This window comes from Oreochromis aureus, linkage group 18 (assembly GCF_013358895.1).
Source record: "Oreochromis aureus strain Israel breed Guangdong linkage group 18, ZZ_aureus, whole genome shotgun sequence".
NCBI classification, from domain to species: Eukaryota; Metazoa; Chordata; class Actinopteri; order Cichliformes; family Cichlidae; genus Oreochromis; species Oreochromis aureus.
In genome coordinates, this window is record NC_052959.1 from 34,409,597 (window position 1) to 34,427,703 (window position 18,107).

The 18,107-nt window shown below is 46.1% G+C and overlaps 1 protein-coding gene across 10 annotated transcripts in view; it reads left to right on the forward strand.

The window, feature by feature from the left end:
* Positions 1–18,107, forward strand: part of LOC116314196 (disks large homolog 1-like) — a 104,520-nt gene that overhangs the window by 62,520 nt on the left and 23,893 nt on the right. For 7 of the 10 annotated variants that reach the window (XM_039602130.1, XM_031732141.2, XM_039602131.1 and 4 more), the window contains exon 4: positions 1,777–1,941. In XM_039602130.1, coding sequence (XP_039458064.1) covers positions 1,777–1,941 — 165 coding nt within the window. Of the gene's footprint in view, positions 1–1,776; positions 1,942–7,360; positions 7,508–18,107 lie in introns of all 10 variants that reach the window. The other 3 variants (XM_039602127.1, XM_039602128.1, XM_039602129.1) reach the window with 1 other exon arrangement.

Here is an 18,107-nt window from a genome sequence, read left to right on the forward strand (position 1 = left end):
CTCTCTCTCTCTCTCTCTCTCTCTCTCTCTCTCTCTCTCTGTACTTCAAGAACAGTTTCCCGTCTCAAATCTCTGTTTTCTGCATTTTTCATTGGCTTATTACCCACCAGTCTACCGTTGTTTACAGCGCTGTCGGCCGCTGTCTTTTTCTTTTATTTTTCTTTGTTCACTTAAATGACCTCGGACAAGAAAGCCTAATTTCTGCTTTTCAATACTGAAGAAATTTAAACTTCTTAAAATTATGCAAAATTGCAGAATATTGCAGAATATTTTTAAGGTTATCTGCTATAAAACGCCAGACCAGGAAAATCTCCTTCACGTTTTTCTGTGTTTTATTCTCAGTTACTTTGACACAAAGGCATCTGCTGTGATGTTCACAATTCTGATGAAGTCTCATGTGTATCAGTGCTGATAAATGATCAGAATTATAATATTTCTGACTGTTTGAGGCTAAATTGAATCGAATCAGGACTTTGAGAACCGGAATCGAATGGATGATAGAAATCAGTGATGATACGCAGCCCTAGTGAGCAGCCTAGGCCTGACAGAAGTGGATGTAGCTGTGGGTAATAAGAAAAGATGAAAAGAACTATTGATAACTTTTGTGTTAAGTTAAGGACTGATCCGTCTGAAATTCATAGCCAGCTCTGACATGGTGCCATCAATCTTTGAATGCTGAAAAAACAGCAGTGTATCCAGGAAACACATTATATGCTGCAATAAATGCACTGCCCAAGTGTCCCCTCTCCCCACTGCCTTTCAGCAGCAGGCAGCAGCAAACAGGTCGTCAGAGGAGCCAAGATGATGATTAAGTTTAACATTTTCTACAATATTAACAAAGCAATTTAAGCACAAGTTTGTTAGTTAATCATTTAGAAATGAATATTGTCTGTATGGACTTCCCCCCCAAAGAAAGTGCACATGTAAAACTGCGGTGTTAAGCGATGCGGTTGAAAAATTTGAGTGCGCCTAACTTTTGTGCCGGTACGCCTAAATTTTTAAAGTTAGGCGTACCGGTGCGCCCATGGCAAAAAGTTAGTCTAGAGCCCTGCTGAGGCAAATTTTCTCTTGCACAGGTTTTCTTCACCTGCACCGATGATTCAGTCACGAGGGTTTGGTGCTGACGATCCAGCAGTGACTCACCTCCTTTTGTTCAGAAAAGCCAGCAGTCAGAGGATCAGAGGAGGATTATCCTTTAACCCGTTAACGCCGGCGTTCTTTCTGAATTTCTGCCTGGAAATAACAAACTCACTTGGTGACACCTCCAGCTCACCGAGGCCAATCAGAGCCCCCAGAATTTTGGCTCTGTGGACCCGTGGGTCACATTACTGACCAAAAACTGCCTGTTTAGAAAGATGAAACACAGAAAAACAGGTTAGCTCATGTTTGGGTAATAAATTTATTACAAAAAAAGTTTTAAATATGAGGTCTCTGCTGGTTGGTTTATCTTTTATCGTTTTGTTTTCCCTTCTTTATGTTGAGGTTTTTGTTTTGTTTTGTTAGTTCGTTGTGTTTTCTTCTCCGTAAATAATGAACCTGTAATTACTGATTCTCACCACATGGTGGAGCCGCCTGCACTGCTGTTGCGCTCGGGTGGAGAGTTTCATGAAGATGTGTCGTGTATAATCGTGACAGCTGCTCCTCCCTGAGCCTGGTTCTTTTGGCGGTTCTTCCTCCCCGCTGTCGCTGCTCATAGCGGTTCAACTCATTGAACTAGAGTTGTTGTCACATTGCTGTTGGCCCTGTTTTGTTGATTTTTGTGTTTTCCTGTTGCAGAAGTACAGGCACCACGATGAGGACTCGTCCCCCCAGGACCAGAGCTCCCCCCAGCTGACGGAGGAGGCGGGGGGCCCAGAGCTGGTCCAGGTAGCAGAGAAGAACCTTTCCCAGATCGAGAATGTGCACGGCTACGTCACCCACGCTCACATCTCACCGATGAAGGTAGGAGATGGCACTGTCTCAGCCTCCCGTCTCTCTCATTGGTCCAAACATCTTCCCGTCTGTCGGCGACTTTACTGGCTTCTCTTTCAAACAGTTAGCGGGCCACGGCCTTCATTTCAGACGTTAAAACGTCCGTCACAGTCAGATCGTTGCTGAGTGATGCATCATTATGTTCACGTGATGTTTGTGTCGCTGTAATTTCAGATACGTGTGTCAGACAGGACAACCGTTTGTTGTTCTTATATTAAAAAAGAAAGAAACACGACCTGAACGATTGGCACTGATGAGCTGTAGCAAATTAAAAACTTGCTCTCAGTTTCAGTGAACACCTGCTTCAGGAGGTTTTTAATGTAATGTTTTCAACAAAGTGCTTACGTTTTAGAGTTATGGTTGAATTATTAAGTCTAATGGTCCTTCTGTAGAGACCTGGCTGAGCTAACATTAAGGCAAAATCCAAGATTTCAGCTCGTAAAATATTCGTGTAACGAGAACGTTTCATTATGCACGAACGAGCCTCATATTCTGACCAGAGTTTGTTAAAATGCCAGTAAAGTTAAACGTTTTCATGCGTTTCTCATCTCTTTACATTTGTTTCCTCTCTGATGGCGACCAATCAGAGTCGGCCGCATTCCACTTTAAATTTAATCAGTCGATCAATCGACGAAGCAGGTTTTTGTCTTAAAATGAGTACAAATGTTTTAATCTTAATCTGTTTTAGTCTGCTGTAGTTAACCCCCCCCCCCACACACACACACACACACACACGGAGGATGAGGCGTGTTGCTTGTATGTGTTGCATCATGTGACCCATTAAAATGCTGAATCTCTGAAGCTCACACCTGTTTCCTGTCATCACGCCATCACACAAATTTCAAATTCCTCTGGTCCAGGTTTCAGTGTTACAGCTGCAGCAGGTAAAAGTCCAGGTGAGATCACCGCATGGTATTGTGGGCGGAGCCTGAGAATTCCCCCTGAGGTAAACCTGCAGGATTAGATGTTTGGGGTCTCGATGTTGAGACCGTGCAGGAATTCCCACTAGTGGACGCTTCCTGAAGTTTTACATGAACAGAATCAAAGCTGTGCAATCATAAACGTGAAAGGACAGAAATTCTGTTAAACATGGATTCGTCCAGCTCCTGATGTTTCATCCAAACGTTAAGAGGGAAGTAGCAGTTCTGGCTGCTGGAACACCCAGTTAGAGCTTCCTACCAGTTTCCAGGATTTTCCCAGGCTGAAAATAATTTAGGTGACTCAAACACTTCAGGACAAAAACACGAGCTGATATTTAGACACTTTCCTCGTGTGATGTGAGCAGCTTCTCTCACAGCCGGGCCTCGGTTTGGAAACCAGACTGCGTTCGGTCTGTTTCCCGCCGTCCTGGAAGCTCGACCAGGGGAATTTGGCGTGCTCCCAGTCACGTGACTCTGCCTCCTGTTCGTGCTGCTTCTGTCAGCGCCCGCTGTGTTTGTGTCTGTCACCGCTCGGGCCTCCACGTTACTCTCACAACGACTGTGTGTGCCGTTAAAGGAACATTTCACCAACTCCACACGTCCACGTTAATGTGTGTGCCCATCGCCTGTGGTGAACAGCTGTCACGGTGCATTATGGGAAGTGTAGGATCCAGTGTTTTTGTAGCTTGGCCAATTCATTAGGGACAAGTGGACAGTATTTAAAAAGATGGCTGCTTTTTTCTGACAAGCTGTTAAAGTAAGACTGAAAATCTCTTTAAAGCTTTCAAAACGTTTGAAATTATCTTTAAGTTTGTAAAAATAAAACGGACACAGAAAATAACCTTCAGTTTAAACCTTCAGTTTAAACCTTCAGTTTAAACCGTTCTTGACAAAGAAAGTGATGAATTATAAATAGTCATTAAAATGACTTTTTCTTCCCACGTTTGATGAATAAATCGTTTAATAAAAGATTAGTTTAAATAAAAAACAAAGGCTGCTTCAGTTAGATGTCACTGTATTTCCAGCTGATTGTCACATAAATGTGTTTTCTCATCAGTGTGCAGCGGCGCCAGAGAACAAACGGAAAGGCCTCCTGCCTGAAATCTGCCTCCGTGTTTCGTGCTCAGAGCTGATTAATCCGATCTCCGATTAGCTGAGATGTGATATTTCACGGAGGTTTGACCCGTTTCACGCTGCACTGCTCGTGGTAACGGAGAACATGGGATCAGATTAAAGCTGGGTGGATGTGACTCGCAGATGGAGCTCTGCTGCCATCGTGTGGAGATCAGATCATCTGAACCATGAGGCCAAAGCGCCATGAGAATAAAAGGTGCTGATGCCGCACCAGGTGGATCTAACCCGACTTTCTTTGAGGCTTCAGTCTGTTATTTAAACCTTATTTAACAGAAATCTCTAATTTTTCTCTAATTGCTTTTTAATGTCTCATGCTTTAAATATGAGATCTGTATGAAATCCCAATGTAGGTGACTGCCTCCCAGTGTTTGTGAAGGGTATTACATCATAAATCACATGAACGAGGTAAATAAACACAAAATCATATTTAATGATCTCTCTTAATATAGAAAGATCATTTGGGTTCAAGATTAAAGATCTGTCTGATTTCTGATGTTTTGTTCTTTGAAACAGAATAAAAAGCTCGTTCATTTTAAGTGCTGTGCTTTAGCAAAGGCACATCAACATAGTTCAGACAGCGGCTGACGTAATTATGTCAAAGTAACGCTTAACGTCGGCGTCCACAGCGTCAAAACTGAGGCCTGGGAATCTGCTCGTGCTGAAAACACGACTCACACCAACACAGGTTCACGTGAACATCTGGAACTCCTGGAATGAAAATACACCACACAGGTGGAGTAAATGTGGAGAGGTGAGAGGAGCACTGTGTTTGGTATAAAGTTTCAAACATTCTGAGATGATGTGAGAAGAAACTCCACTAAACTTTGTTTCTATACAGGAAACAATTACCATTAAAAAGAAAAGAAAAAAAAACAGTCGAACATGAAACAGTCGAGCTCCAAGCGGTTCAAACGCTCCGTCGATCGAAGGGAAGGACGCGTATTCTCACATCTGACCAGCCAAACTCGCTGAAACAGTGGGACCACAGACCAGCGTCAGATAAGCCTCAGAGAGCAGAAGGCATAAATAAAAAACTGTGTTCACGTGACTGAGTCTGCGTCGCTCTGAGGGTTGGACAATGATCCGCTCAGTGCAGACGATAAAGTTTTAGTTAATCTAAAGAGATAAATTGATCTTGATGAAAGGCTTTTTTTGGGCCAGATGTTAAACACTGGATGAGAAGAATGAAGTCAAAGCTGTTTTAGTTTGTGTGTGAGCTAACATCGGCCTCTGTGCTGCAGTTGTGGTGTAGCTGGAGGCTTATTGTGAGTCGTGTTGTTGCCTTCACCTGTTGTGTTCACTGTGTGTGTCCCTCTCTTGTATGTGGTTTTCCACACGTGTGTTGCAGCAGCGTTCACGCCTGATTCAGACTCGTGTGTTCGGTCCTGACGGTGTGACGGACTCGTCTCTCTGAGAGGGTTCGGTCCTTTCTAAACTGTGCCGTCCAGTAAAAGCCTCAAAATAACAGAAATGAACCAAAAAGTGCTGCAGAATCAATAAAGTCATAAATGTTTGACCCATTTTTGTTTCTACAGAATAAGTCGACCTGAATAAAAAAGACAAACCTCAGCAGGCTCATTGATCACTGATCTTCTCCTGCACCTGTCAGGTTTATGTGGAGCGAGCCTAAAACCTGTGGTCACGCCGTTAACCATCAGCCAGTTTGTGTCTGTTAATGCCATCAAAGCTCCTCCTCCTCTTCGTCCTCCTCATCAGTTTATCACTCACTCACCTGTGAACTCTCAGGTTTCTGCCACTCCTCTCCTTTGTTTGATTCTCCCTCAGATTTCTTCTTAAAGCAGATCTGACCTCATTTGCAATGATGTTCAGACTCGGATGATACTCTCTGTTATTCTTCCCGTCAGGTCTCATTTACAGATTCAAACCATCGAGGCGCTCTGTGTGTGTAAACATCGGTGTGTGAGATGATGTCCATGTCCAGTTCTCAGTTTAACTCTGGCGAGATCTTCAAATCGTCACTTTTAACAATAATTTTTCATTTTTGTGGTGGAAATTAACCAAAAATTCAATAAATAGAATCAGTTATCAGCCTAGAATTTTATATTTGCTGCAGCTCATCGAGAGTTTGTTATAAATATTAAGATAAAAATAATACGGCTCATGCTCTGTATTAGCAGCCAGGCTTTAAGTGCCTAAAGTCCCTCAGTTAGTCTCTTAGCTGGGCCCGACTGTCTAAAAGCACTAAATTGTCTTTAGGCAGTGACTTCTGATTGGTCTGGGTTAGCCAAAGATAGTAGCATGGATGAAAACATCCCTTTTTCTCAGCATTAACCTTTCAGGCTGGTGAAAAATTGATACAGCAAAGCATTGCAATATTTTGTGTGCAGTTTGAGAATACTACAAACGAGAGGGCAACCTCTCTGCAAACAGTGGCAGTCTGACTCTGACTGCACTCAGACAGATTGTCAAAGGTTTGCAAATGAGTGCATCTACTTTACAAACGCAGACAGCTGGTTGGCATCAGTCTGAATGAGTCTGTCAGGCAGCTGGAGGTATCCTGGTTAGACTCCTGTAGAACAGACAAACACATGTAATAACTACATGTGAACTTCTGTGTGTACAGACGGTAACAGATGTGATTTTCTGTGATTTCTCTCAGTAAATTGTTGGTTTATCTTAAACTGACTGTGTTACGTTCATTGTGTCCATGTCTGGCAGTCTCATTTTGCAGTGAGAACTATTATCCTATTAGATAAAGTTATAATACTAGAGTCTGCCTTACAGTATAAAGGACCTTGAGGTGACTGTTGCTGTGATTTGGCGCTGTATAAATAAATAAAACTGAATTGACAAAGTTTAAGTTCAGTTTAAAATAGTGATAAAACAGTATATGTTTTTGCACAATAGTACAAATTGTTCAGAAAATGTTAAAAATTGCAGTAACATCACATCATGGGGTGAATCCGCCCTCTGACAGGAAGTGGACTCAGAGGAAGTTGATGTAAATTACAGAGTGTCGGTTTGAATCTGCAGATGAACTAAGGTAAAAGGTCCTGCTGACCTAAAGTCTTGGATCAGGTCTCACGTGTGTGCGGCCTCCAGCCATCAAAGGTGGAGGTGGAGGTGTCTGCGACTATCATTAAAGCAGAAAGGTGGTGGAGACGAGTGCACTAACCAATCGGAGGGAACCACATTTGTCTGTCCAGTGTTTGCTGTGTTGTTTTGGTTGTTCAGTGTAGAAACATGTCACCTTCATCCGTACGGAGAGACCTCCCTGAGCGCTCCTCCGTGTCTGTCTGTCTGTGACGCTCCTGCTCCTCCTGCTGTGTCTGAGCGAGCCGCCGTGTCTCCTCCTCTGCTCCTCTGTCCTGTAGGTAGCGTCTCTGGAGTGCATCTTTGACGGCTCAACTTTAGGACAGCATCACCCGGAGCTCCCCTCCCCTACGTCCTCCACTCTCTACCCCCATGGAGAGGACAGCCCCCTCCCCTCCTGCTCCTCCAACCCTTACCCCCCGATCCAGGTAAACCCCCACCCCTCACCTTCCCATCCCGCCGGGTTGTTTTCTTGGTACTCCTGTATTATTTCACATCTCCATCATTTTTCACACCTATCTGAAGCACGACGTGCTCTGATTACAAATTATTTGCTCTGTGGTAAAAACTCACCTGTTTAAACTGTATTAAATTAGCATTTTTAGGGGCGCGGCCTCTTTGGCTGACAGGTGGATGGTGACACAGGCGGCTGTAGCTGCTAGCTCTCCGCGTGTTTCTGCTGTTGGAGTGTTTTGGAGCGTGTTTAGTGACATTAGCTGACAGTAATATGGCTGCTGTGAGGTTACTGTACCAACAGGCCGCCCAAGAAGTCAGAGCGAGAGCGCGGGGGGACTTTTAGGATTGTATTTGGAGGTTACTGAGCTCCAATGAGCCGGTATCTGTGTCTGTGTGATGCACCCGTACAGCTTGCTAACATGCTAATTCCGGTGATTAAAGGGTGATGGTGTAATAGCTGACTGTCTCAGTGACTCAGTGCAGATGAAGTCCTGGATGTTTTGAGTCACACAAATGTTCTCAGGGCATTTTCACACCTGTGGGTCGTTTGCTCTGCTCCGATCCAGTCGATGAGTTCGTAATCGTGTAGCTTTGACTGGTTTGGTTTGTTTTCAATCACACCTGCACAAACGACCCGCACCAAGCTCTAACCCGAGGTCGATTTAAATGGACTAAACATAGTCTTCAGCATGATCTGAAGGAGACGCCATTTTTGTTTTTACAGTGTGTGCATTAACAGGTATTCATTCTATAAGCTCACATCTGTGAATCTGTAAGTCTTCGTGTCGCACATACAAAGAGCCGCACACATCTCGACTCTTCACGGGTTGCTGTGGTACGTTTGGTGGTGAAGCAGGAGCTGAGAGTGAACGGTGCAGGAAACATGAGCAACAGTAGACAAAACCACAAACACTTGGCTGTGTGCACAACTTATCTGTAGTGAAGTTTGAGGGTCTTGCAAACTGCAGGAGTTTCCTGTGTTGGCAGGCGTGCAGACGAGTCAGCAGCAGGTCTCTGTTCGATTCCCGGTGACCCGCAGTTTTACTGAATGTCACTGATTTGTTTTCCACATTTCCACATGCTTTGCCTGCAACTGTCCAAAAATGAAGAACAGAGATGTGTGTGGGTGGGGGGTGGGGGGTCTGGCCCTGATCGGGTCTCTGATCGGTGCAGCTGTTTGTGCCTCGGACTCATCAGCACCTCCAACACTCATGCCGAGTCTTTGGAGGAATCTCTTCATCCAGCTCTTCATTGTTTCTTAAACGTTTGATCTGCGGCGGCCGCCCTGCCTGACGTCAGCAGGCGGATGCTATCTCCACCACCTACATGGCGATAACGCCCACAAAGACGCCGAGGGCCGCGAGGACGTACTGTACGCTCCTCTGTGTTTATTGTCCCTTTCATTTTTTTTTTCATCTCCTTTTCTCCACCTCTCACTCGACTCGCTGTCCTCAGCAGCGCCATGGCAACACAGGAGATGAATGTCGACAAAGAAAATCCAGACGGCAGGAAAATGGAGGAGGAGGAGGAGGGGTGAACCTGCACAGAAGGACAAGGAAAGATTTAGTGAGGCTTTCAGTAACACTGTGAGGGGGGTGATGATAAAATGGAGAGCCGCTGCCCTCCTCTTCGTCCCCAACAGAAAGATTTACAGCTGCTCTCCAGTATATTTAGCAGCAGAGCTCATGAAACGAGTGCTTCTTCATCGTCTCCGCGGCACTTCGGTCCTGGGAGGATGGGCCAGCTCTATTTAAAGCTTTATGGAGTTTCAGGGAAACCGTTGAATGTCGGTGCGGACGTTTTCATGAGCGGGAAAGTCAGCGGATGGCATTTAAGCATTTATGATAGGTTTATAACGCTGCAAGCAGAAACACGAGTGGGTCTCACAGCAGACAGAAACTTACATGAGTTTAAAGTTTATGTGCCATGTTTTTTTCTTTATCACATCAGTAAGATAGATTTATTAATTTATTTTCAAAAATACATTTGTAACATGTTTTACTGAGATTTTCCTGTCCCGAAACTAAGTGGTGTAAACTAACAGTTCCTGCTGTAAACAGGTTTGAATCCTTCCCTTAAACACTGCATTCTGGATCTGGACCAAATGGGCTCCTCCTTTTCCCCGTTTGTACCGATTCAGTTTTCGGGAACTTTGGTTCAGTAGTTTTCGTGTAATTGAGAAACAGTGAAAGTGTGTAACTGAGTAACAAAGAAAAATCCAAACCTCGGTACAACTCAAAGTCTTGACCTCAGAACTTCTACTCAACATATTTACTCTTAAATTCATCTTAAGATCAAATAAATGTAAAGCTTTTAAAAACCCGTTGGTTGGTTAATCGTCCGACTCATCGCTCTCTTCTCTTTATATAAAATGAAGTTTGGTCTTTGGGGTTCATCCATAGCCTGGTTTAAAGGACACGGTGGCCTCAGGTCATCAGGATCAGCAGCTACGTAGAGCGAGGTGTCATCGTCGTACAGATGTAAGTCTGTATTTCTTTGGTGTATTTCCTCTGAGTTATGGATCAGATAACTGTTTGAAAGACGTGTCCTGGGCAGAGCCTGGTGGGACACCATGTCAGAGGTTTAGTGTCTGTAAGAGAAGCTTTTAATCAGTGTTTTCATCAGTGACCTCGGGCCCAACACGGCGCTTACAGCAGAAAATGTTTTAAGGATTTAAGGACTAAAATTGAGACAAACATGATTCACCAGAAAGTCTTGTTTTATTAAAAATATGACCACAACTTTAGACTCTTGATATCAATCTAGTAAAAATTATACAAATTAAAGCTCCTTGACAGTTTTAAATGCAGTATATCCACCATACTTCATTTAATAAGAAAACATTTATTTCGTTTGGATAAAAGGAAGCAGACGAGCGGGTGGATAAAACCAGACTGACCACATTTTGGCCCAGCTTTCAGACTAGGACCACTCGTACTTACATACTGGTATATTTTTTTAGCAGGCAGTAAAGAATGAAGACAGAGCCGACGTAGAGTCATGTGACTCTGATGCTGACGGTGCATGTTGATTAAAACGAACACTTTGCTTCATCATGTGACAGATTGAGACTCATCTGTAGTTCCTGTTCTCAGGTTTATGACCTTAAAAGGAAAATGTACAAAATCACATAATGAGGTGAAAATCGCAGAATAACAGCGTGCCATTTAAAAACAGAGAAATGATGAGTCCAGGTTACAACTGCATATTATAAATCATAGTTTTTAATTTATAACATTTAAATGACTAAAGAAAAATTTTATATTCTAGATTTATTAAAATCATATCTATGCTGCACTACAGAAATAAAAAATGGTCTCCTTGATACGTGCATACATCTATTCATCTCTGATGTTCCTGTGGGCCGGATTTGGACCCTTTGGTGGCCTGTTTCTGGCCCCAGGACCACATGTTTGCCACCAATGCTCTAAATGAACTCACTGTGCCGTCGTGACCGCCACTCCTGTGATCTCCACACCGGGAAAACTCGGAGTCTTCCCTGCTGACTCATTTTCGGAGTCTGAAGTAGGACAAAGGTCAGCTGGACCAACCCCGCTGAGAGGGAGGAGGAGGAGGAGGAGGAAGACTGTGTGAGGTTTCCAGACTGCAGAGAGCGGCGATCAGAGGACCAACTTCCTCCCTGCCTGCGCTCTCTTTAAACGCACACACACACACGCTCTCTCTCTCGCTCGTCCTCTCGTCAGCCCTGCAGTCTGCTGTTGCTGTCTGCTCCACACAGACGGAGGCTCGCCGACCGGCTGCCGAGCGATGCTCTCTCACCCCGTCGCCGCGTTAATCTCCCCCAGAGGCTCCACGCTTTCTCCCCCCCGTCACCCCCGCGCCATGACGAGCGTTTATCCTCACTGACAGGAAGAGGACGACCGCGGTTCAGCTACTCTCCCGGTCACCTCCGTCCGCTCCTCTGCAGCCTCCCTGTTTGTGTCTGAGAGGAAGAAGACGAGGAGGTGGGGTGGGGGGGGGACCCAAGGTGGAGTGAAGCCCCCTCCCATCGTCTGTTCTCCAGCCAGCACCACCTCTGCCACCCCGCAGCCTGCAGCAGGAGCGAGGAGGCGCAGAGGAGGCGACACACCACCTTCAGCGCAGCAGCAGCAGCAGCATCAACATGCTCAACTCTGTGTGGTACGCCAAAAAGATGGGCCGCCGCATCATGGGCACCCTGAGGAGAACCAAGCGGCTCCACCGGCGCCTACTGGTAGGTCGCCCCCCCTCCAGCTCCTCCACCTCCCACCTATGAGGAAAATAAATCCTCCTAAAGGTGAGGAGGTAGGGGGAGGTGCTGCAGCGTGCAGCGTGACTCATTTCCTAGCACGTGTGTTCATACGGTCATGCACTCCCCGTGTGTGTGTGTGTGTGTGTGTGTGTGTGTGGTGAACGTATTGATCGGGCCGTCTGCTGCGTGACGCTGCTGGCTGATGTGTAAAAGTTGCAACAGGAGATCTGCTGCTGCTGCGTCATGTGTCGGCTCACGCACAAACGCTCACATCTGGCCCAGAAACGCCCTCGATCAGTATCCAGCAGATTTACGTCGTGATAGATAACATGCGGCAGCGCGCGCGTGTCACTGAGGTGATTTGTTGACAAGGCTGCAGCGGCTGTGAGCGGGTTTTTACATTAATGTGTCGTCTTAACGCGTGAATGTTCCAGAGCTGTGCTTTGAATCTGACGGCGAGGACGAAGCGGCGCTCGGAGTCTCGGGGGTCCGTGTTGGTGTCACACCTGTGCAGGTTTCCCTGACCCGCTCTCTGCCTCTGTGTGGCTACGCTGAACAGGTTTACCTGCATAAACAGCAGCATCATGTTCTGGGCAGATGTGAGGAACCCCTGCAGTAGCACATGCCTTCCCTGGCGTTGCCTAGCAACCTCTAGGCTCCTGACACACAGCGCTACCCGACCACCTCCCCCCATTTACTGACACACACACACACTCATACGTTAACATACATGCTCGTCCGCAGCTGTATTTTTATCACAGCGAGGTTGTAACGGGTGGCGTCATGGTTACAGTGCGCTATGACGCGATGCACAGACGACGTGGAAGGCGTTTTCGGTGGCAACGAACCAGCTGAGGATCGTTTAGCAGCTAAAAAGGTGATAATTCCTCCCAGGTGCTTTCACGCCTCCCGGGTCGGATCATATGTTGATGTTCAGTTCATTTGTGCTGCCTCCGGGTGGAGGATCAGACTCTGTTACAAACGGGAACACGCTGGACTTCCCAGGGATGCACCGATCCAACTTTTCCATCTCTGATTCAGCTCCTACGACACCTGACCACGTAGCATCGTTAATGTTACTGTGTAATCCTCACGGTGAGAAAGAGACTGGAAGTCATTCTTTTATTTTCCAGTAAAACGCGCTGCAGTGGGTGAAATGTTTGTCACTGTGGGCTCCGTCCACAGGCCGATTCTCCTGTGACCCAAGTATCTCATCAGTGTCTGCTTCATCGTTCCTCCTGTTCTCATCGGTCACATCAGGTGGTCCTGGCAGGATTAAACATGAGTCTCGTGGTCATTGTGTGGGTTAGTGTTGTTCTTCGACTACACAGAGAAAGGAACGATGTGAAATGCACAGGTGTGGTCCTTCAGGAGGCGAGCAGCACATCATCTGTGCGTAGGTCCGAATGCTGATTGGTTGAAATGTTGTCATGAGCAGGAAGGTTGGTGACATAAAGTTTTGTAAAGTCTCAGTGGCTCTTCTGCCTCTTTTCATGATCCATAACGATAGACTGAGATGAACCACTTACAGATGGACGTCTGAGTTTAGTTCTTGCTCTTAGTAAATGAAGTCATGGCCAAAATATCTGCACATTTTCACGGAAAATAATAAGAGTGGTGATAATCCAGCTGTTGACACGAACATCACGGCCCAACAAACACGCCAACGAGCGAGTTCACACGCTGGAATCAAACCTCGGGTAGTTTTGTAGTTTCAGAGCTGATCGTGACGACTCCTGGATCAGAGGCCACGCAGCAGGTGAGACGAGGACTGGAGCTGATGATGGGAAAGTTTGATTGTTTATAGTTTGTGAGTCATCGTGAGATTGCAGCTGTCAGACGATCATTAGCTGCATTTCTTCAGAGAGAGATATGACACCCAGCAGGCAAACGGAGCTAAAAGCACCATTAATGACTGCTGTACATGAGCACAGTGTGAGGAAACGGTAATAATGTGACGTGATGACTGAAGTGCTGTGTTCGGTGCGGGGCTGTTGAAATGCGCGGTTTAATTACCCCGAGCAGCAGGCGTTACTTTGTTTGGCAGGTGAACCTGATGCAGGTCTGTGTTCATGTCAAAGTTACTCTAATTACATCCAGACATCACCAAAGTCCAAATCTTTCATCTTTCTGACAGTTGAATTGTTAAATGGAAGATTTTACTTTAAGATCCAAAGTGACTCTCCTGTTAAACTGGGAAGGTTGGTAGTTCTACTCCTCTGTTCCCTCGTGGGTAGTTTAGTATTCGGGCAGAGCAGTCCAGACGTGACGCTGATTCATGGCTGTAATCTGTTTCCTGTCCCATCAGGCGTGACTCATGTCGACAAAAAAAAATTAAAGATATTCATAAACTTTACGGGCAAACCTCAGTAAATGTTTGAGGTATACTTGTTTCTCTTTCACAGATTGTTTCTTGGCTTATTAAATGAGAGCATCTGTTTGATTGGGTGGTTTGTGAGCTGTTTCAATGATATCAAACTTTGATTGGTTAAAGACTCGACCCGCCCGCTGGAGGGTTTGTTTGTGGTGCACATATGTCTGAATTTAATCCATGAAGTTGGAGATGTCAGACGTAGAAACAATAGAGCAACAGTTGAAGGTAAACCCTAACAACATGGGGTCAGCTACTTCAGTGATAACGCTGCAATCACCCATAAAACGGGGTTCTTCCTCTCAGTCGCTGCCAAATGTTTGCTAACAGGGGATTGTGGTGGTGTTGGGATTCTCTGATTCTCAAATTGAACCAACCTGAACAGAATTGATATGATTTCGTTCTAAAAGTAATTTTCTGGAGTTTTCTGGCTAAAAACCCTTCAGTGGGCACGATTGATCCACCTGTAGTTAAGTCAGTGAATCTGTGGATTTTTTCTCTCTTAGTTTTTATAAAGGCTTAGAAAAGCAAACAGCAGAAATCATTTCTATAAAACTGCTCCTCTAGCTGCTGCTGTTATGGAGTAACAGAACACAAACTGGCCGGAAACTATCGCTATATGCAGATGATGTCATTTTGTAAAAGCACAAATTGAAATACATCGTTCCTAAAGCTGGTTGTAAAAGTCCTCCACGGTTCTGCTGTTAACCTGCTGTGTTCCTGCAGTTTCCTGTGAAATGAGGTCGCTTTCAGTTTCTGTGATGTGGATAAAGGTGTTTGGATTGTTCGCACCTTCAGCCAGACTTTTATTTTGGAGGCCGGGTGTTGTGTTCTCACACCTGAGATTAATATTTTCTTTAGTGTTGGAGAAAGGACGGCGAGAGAAGCTTTAGTCTGTATAAACCACTTTCCCTGCAGCAGACTTCAGAGCTCCTGCTGCATAAATTTGCACGTTAATGAGGAAGGAGGAAGACTACTTAGGTTAATCCTCTACGGCTCCTTTACATGACTAAAACCACCCATGTTGTGTAGAACAAGCAGTGCCATTGAAAAGCTGTTGGTATTTGTGAATCGCTGTTTTGTTTACAGTGCAGCCGTGTGCTGACGTGAGTGGCCTGTAGGTGGAGCTGCAGACGCACAGCAGCAGTTTAATCCTAATCTCCAGCAGATCCTCGGTGTTTCCAGGGCTGCTGCCCTCACCGTGGAGTCAGGATGTGGCTGTAAACGCTGGGTGATGACGGAGCACAGAGATGAGCCCTGATGTGTTTGTTTGTGTACTGTGACACACTCGGTGCGTCGACTTTCTGCTGTTTGTGAGTCATGTGGCTCAGTCTCCATGACGGCGTCGTATGAGCAGATTTACATTAGTAGAAAGTCGAGGTGTCTCTCCATCGTCGTAAATGAAGGTGAGGCATTCAGGGGCTGTGGGGAGAACACACCGGTTGACTCTGGCCGCGCTGCTATTTTACATCCATTTATGAAATCAAACCTCTGTCCAATGAACCCCACGCCGCCTCCTGTGCGATGGTTATTCTGTCGTATAAATAATTTGTCTGTTCACAACGAGCCTGAATGCTCTGAGTCCATATAATGAACCATCTGCCACAACAGGAAGTGCGTTCTTAGCTTTGAGTTTTGGTACAGACTTGATTATTTTCAGTGAAACGCAGTTTTTGGATGTTGGTGTGGAAATGTCAGGGTTCATGATGTGCAGGTATAAGTGTGAGGTTTCAGTGTTAAACTTCTCTGCTGCAGCTCGTTCTCCTCACTACAGTTTGTGTTGTCATCACAGACAAACTGCACACTCAGGAAATCCCAGGAAACAAAATCAGCATTTATGATGATTTTTGAGCCAAGATCTTTTGTTTATGTAGCTTTGGAACAGTTTGGCATTTTTAAGTGTTTCCAACATAATCTGTGGCCAGTTTCAACAATATTTTGCTAAATGTGAATAATTTATCACCTCACTTGGAGGAAAACACAGTGTCAGAGCGACGTTCCTGCAGAGCTGCACCTGTAACCAGGCCGTGGAGGTCTGATGGAGTATACATCCATCAGGAGCGTCCACGCGGCTGTGGCGGAGCAGATTTTATTTAAGTGAAAAGACAGAAGGCCTGCATGTTTTTCACCTCCAGCTACAGGTGGAGCTCTGTGGAGACGCAGCAGCCTGTGAGGATCGTCGGGTTTTTCTCTACAGCCGAGGCTTAAAGCGGCTTCCTGCCCGCCTGCTGCTAACCGGGAGTCCTCGTCGCACTCCCCCCTCGCTGCTGACACGCATGCCACTGTGTCTGAATCCGGGGGCAGCATCGATTATTCATGCAGCGAGTGGAGCTGCCCGCCACCTCCCTCGTGCTGACATGTGCCTCGCTCGCTGGAGCCGATTAATTGGCAGGAGAACGAGAGAAGACGAGAGGGAGGGTGTCACAGAGAAAGAGCAGCCGGCAGGGAGGGGTGAGCCGGGAGAGAAGCGAGGGAGTGTTACTGTCCTGTGGTGCCGGAGGTGGAGGAGTAACACGGCGGAGTTTGGAAGTATCGCCGTCTCGTCGCAGGCGTTGAACATTCTGGACTCGAAGGAAGCATCTTTCATTTACTATTTATCCTCCTCCCCCTCCTCCCCCAGCTTCTCCTCCTCTGTTTGGGAAGATGACCACTCATTACCTGCGGCAGGACTTCCCGTCTAAAGCCGTGAACGGCGAGAAGAAGCTGCCGCGGGTCAGCGCCAACCTGCAGGAGTCCATCGCCCACCTGCACCCTCTGCAGAGGCAGCACGCCATCGAGCTCCACCGACAGCAGCAGCAGCAGTCGTTCAATCACCCGCAGGTCCAGGCGTCGCTGTCGACCTTCACCACCTGCACTGTGCCGGCGTCCTGCCGAGCTCGCAGTCGGTTCCTCAACCTGCGGGACAGCGTGAAGAAAAGCCCGACCAAGAGTACGGCCAAAGTCCTCAAGAGCGCCAGGAAGGAGATACCCTGGGTTCCCTTTGCTTACAGCAAGGTAGCGACATCATGTGACCTGTTCAGAGATTTTTATTTTTTCCACTGTGGGAACTAAAACTTAGTCGATTGAGCGCCGTACGTTTAAAGAAGTAAACGATCGCTTTGTTAGAAAGGAGAGAGAGTGGAAGCTAAAGGCTGTTACACAGAAACGAGCAGCAGACGATGGGTGGGTGGGTGGGTGGGTGGGTGGGCTTGGTGAATGGATGGAGGTTGTTCCACTTCCTCTAACCACTGATTGCATTTCTAAAGGACACAGAGATTGTAGCACAGAGTCAGATCAACAAGTGCTGATGTTTGTAGAGTTTCAGTAAAATCAGCTGAGACTAAAAGCTACAGTCAGGTTTCAGGAGACGCTCTCAATCATCTGAGTCTTTGTATGAAACAAACTCAAACCTGCTGCTGCTGAAAAATCCTGGTGAGTTCAAGGTCACATTGGACAACTGGCCGTTTTGGTGATGGTGGTTGTGGTGACATGTAGAGCAGTTTGTACAGTATTGTAGCAGGAGTGTGTGTGTGAATGAGACCTGTGGTCAGTCAGATTGAGTTACTACAGTTCATAGAGAATCGATGGACTGTGTGTCCACGTGTGACAGCCACATCACCCTGCCATCACATTTAAATCCATACTTCAAACACTCTGCAGCGCCTCGTCTTTTTTATGATCCAATAAATGAGTGTTGGTGTGATCCACGTGCTTTGGTTGGGGATTCATCTGCTGCACATTTTGAAGCTCCCATCTTTAAGTGGTCGTTTGTGATCACACCTCTGCTACATTATGGTTTCATCACCGATTTGGTCCAAAGCGTCTGTAGCTCCTCCCACCAGCGGACATTCAGATCCATGTTATGGATGCAGTGAGCTAAGAAAAAACTGCAGCTACACTTTTAACGAGGAGGTAACGAGGGGCTCGAGTGGGGGGGTTGTTTAATCTGTGTGGCTTCGCTGGTATACTGAAGACTAAAGTGACACACGTG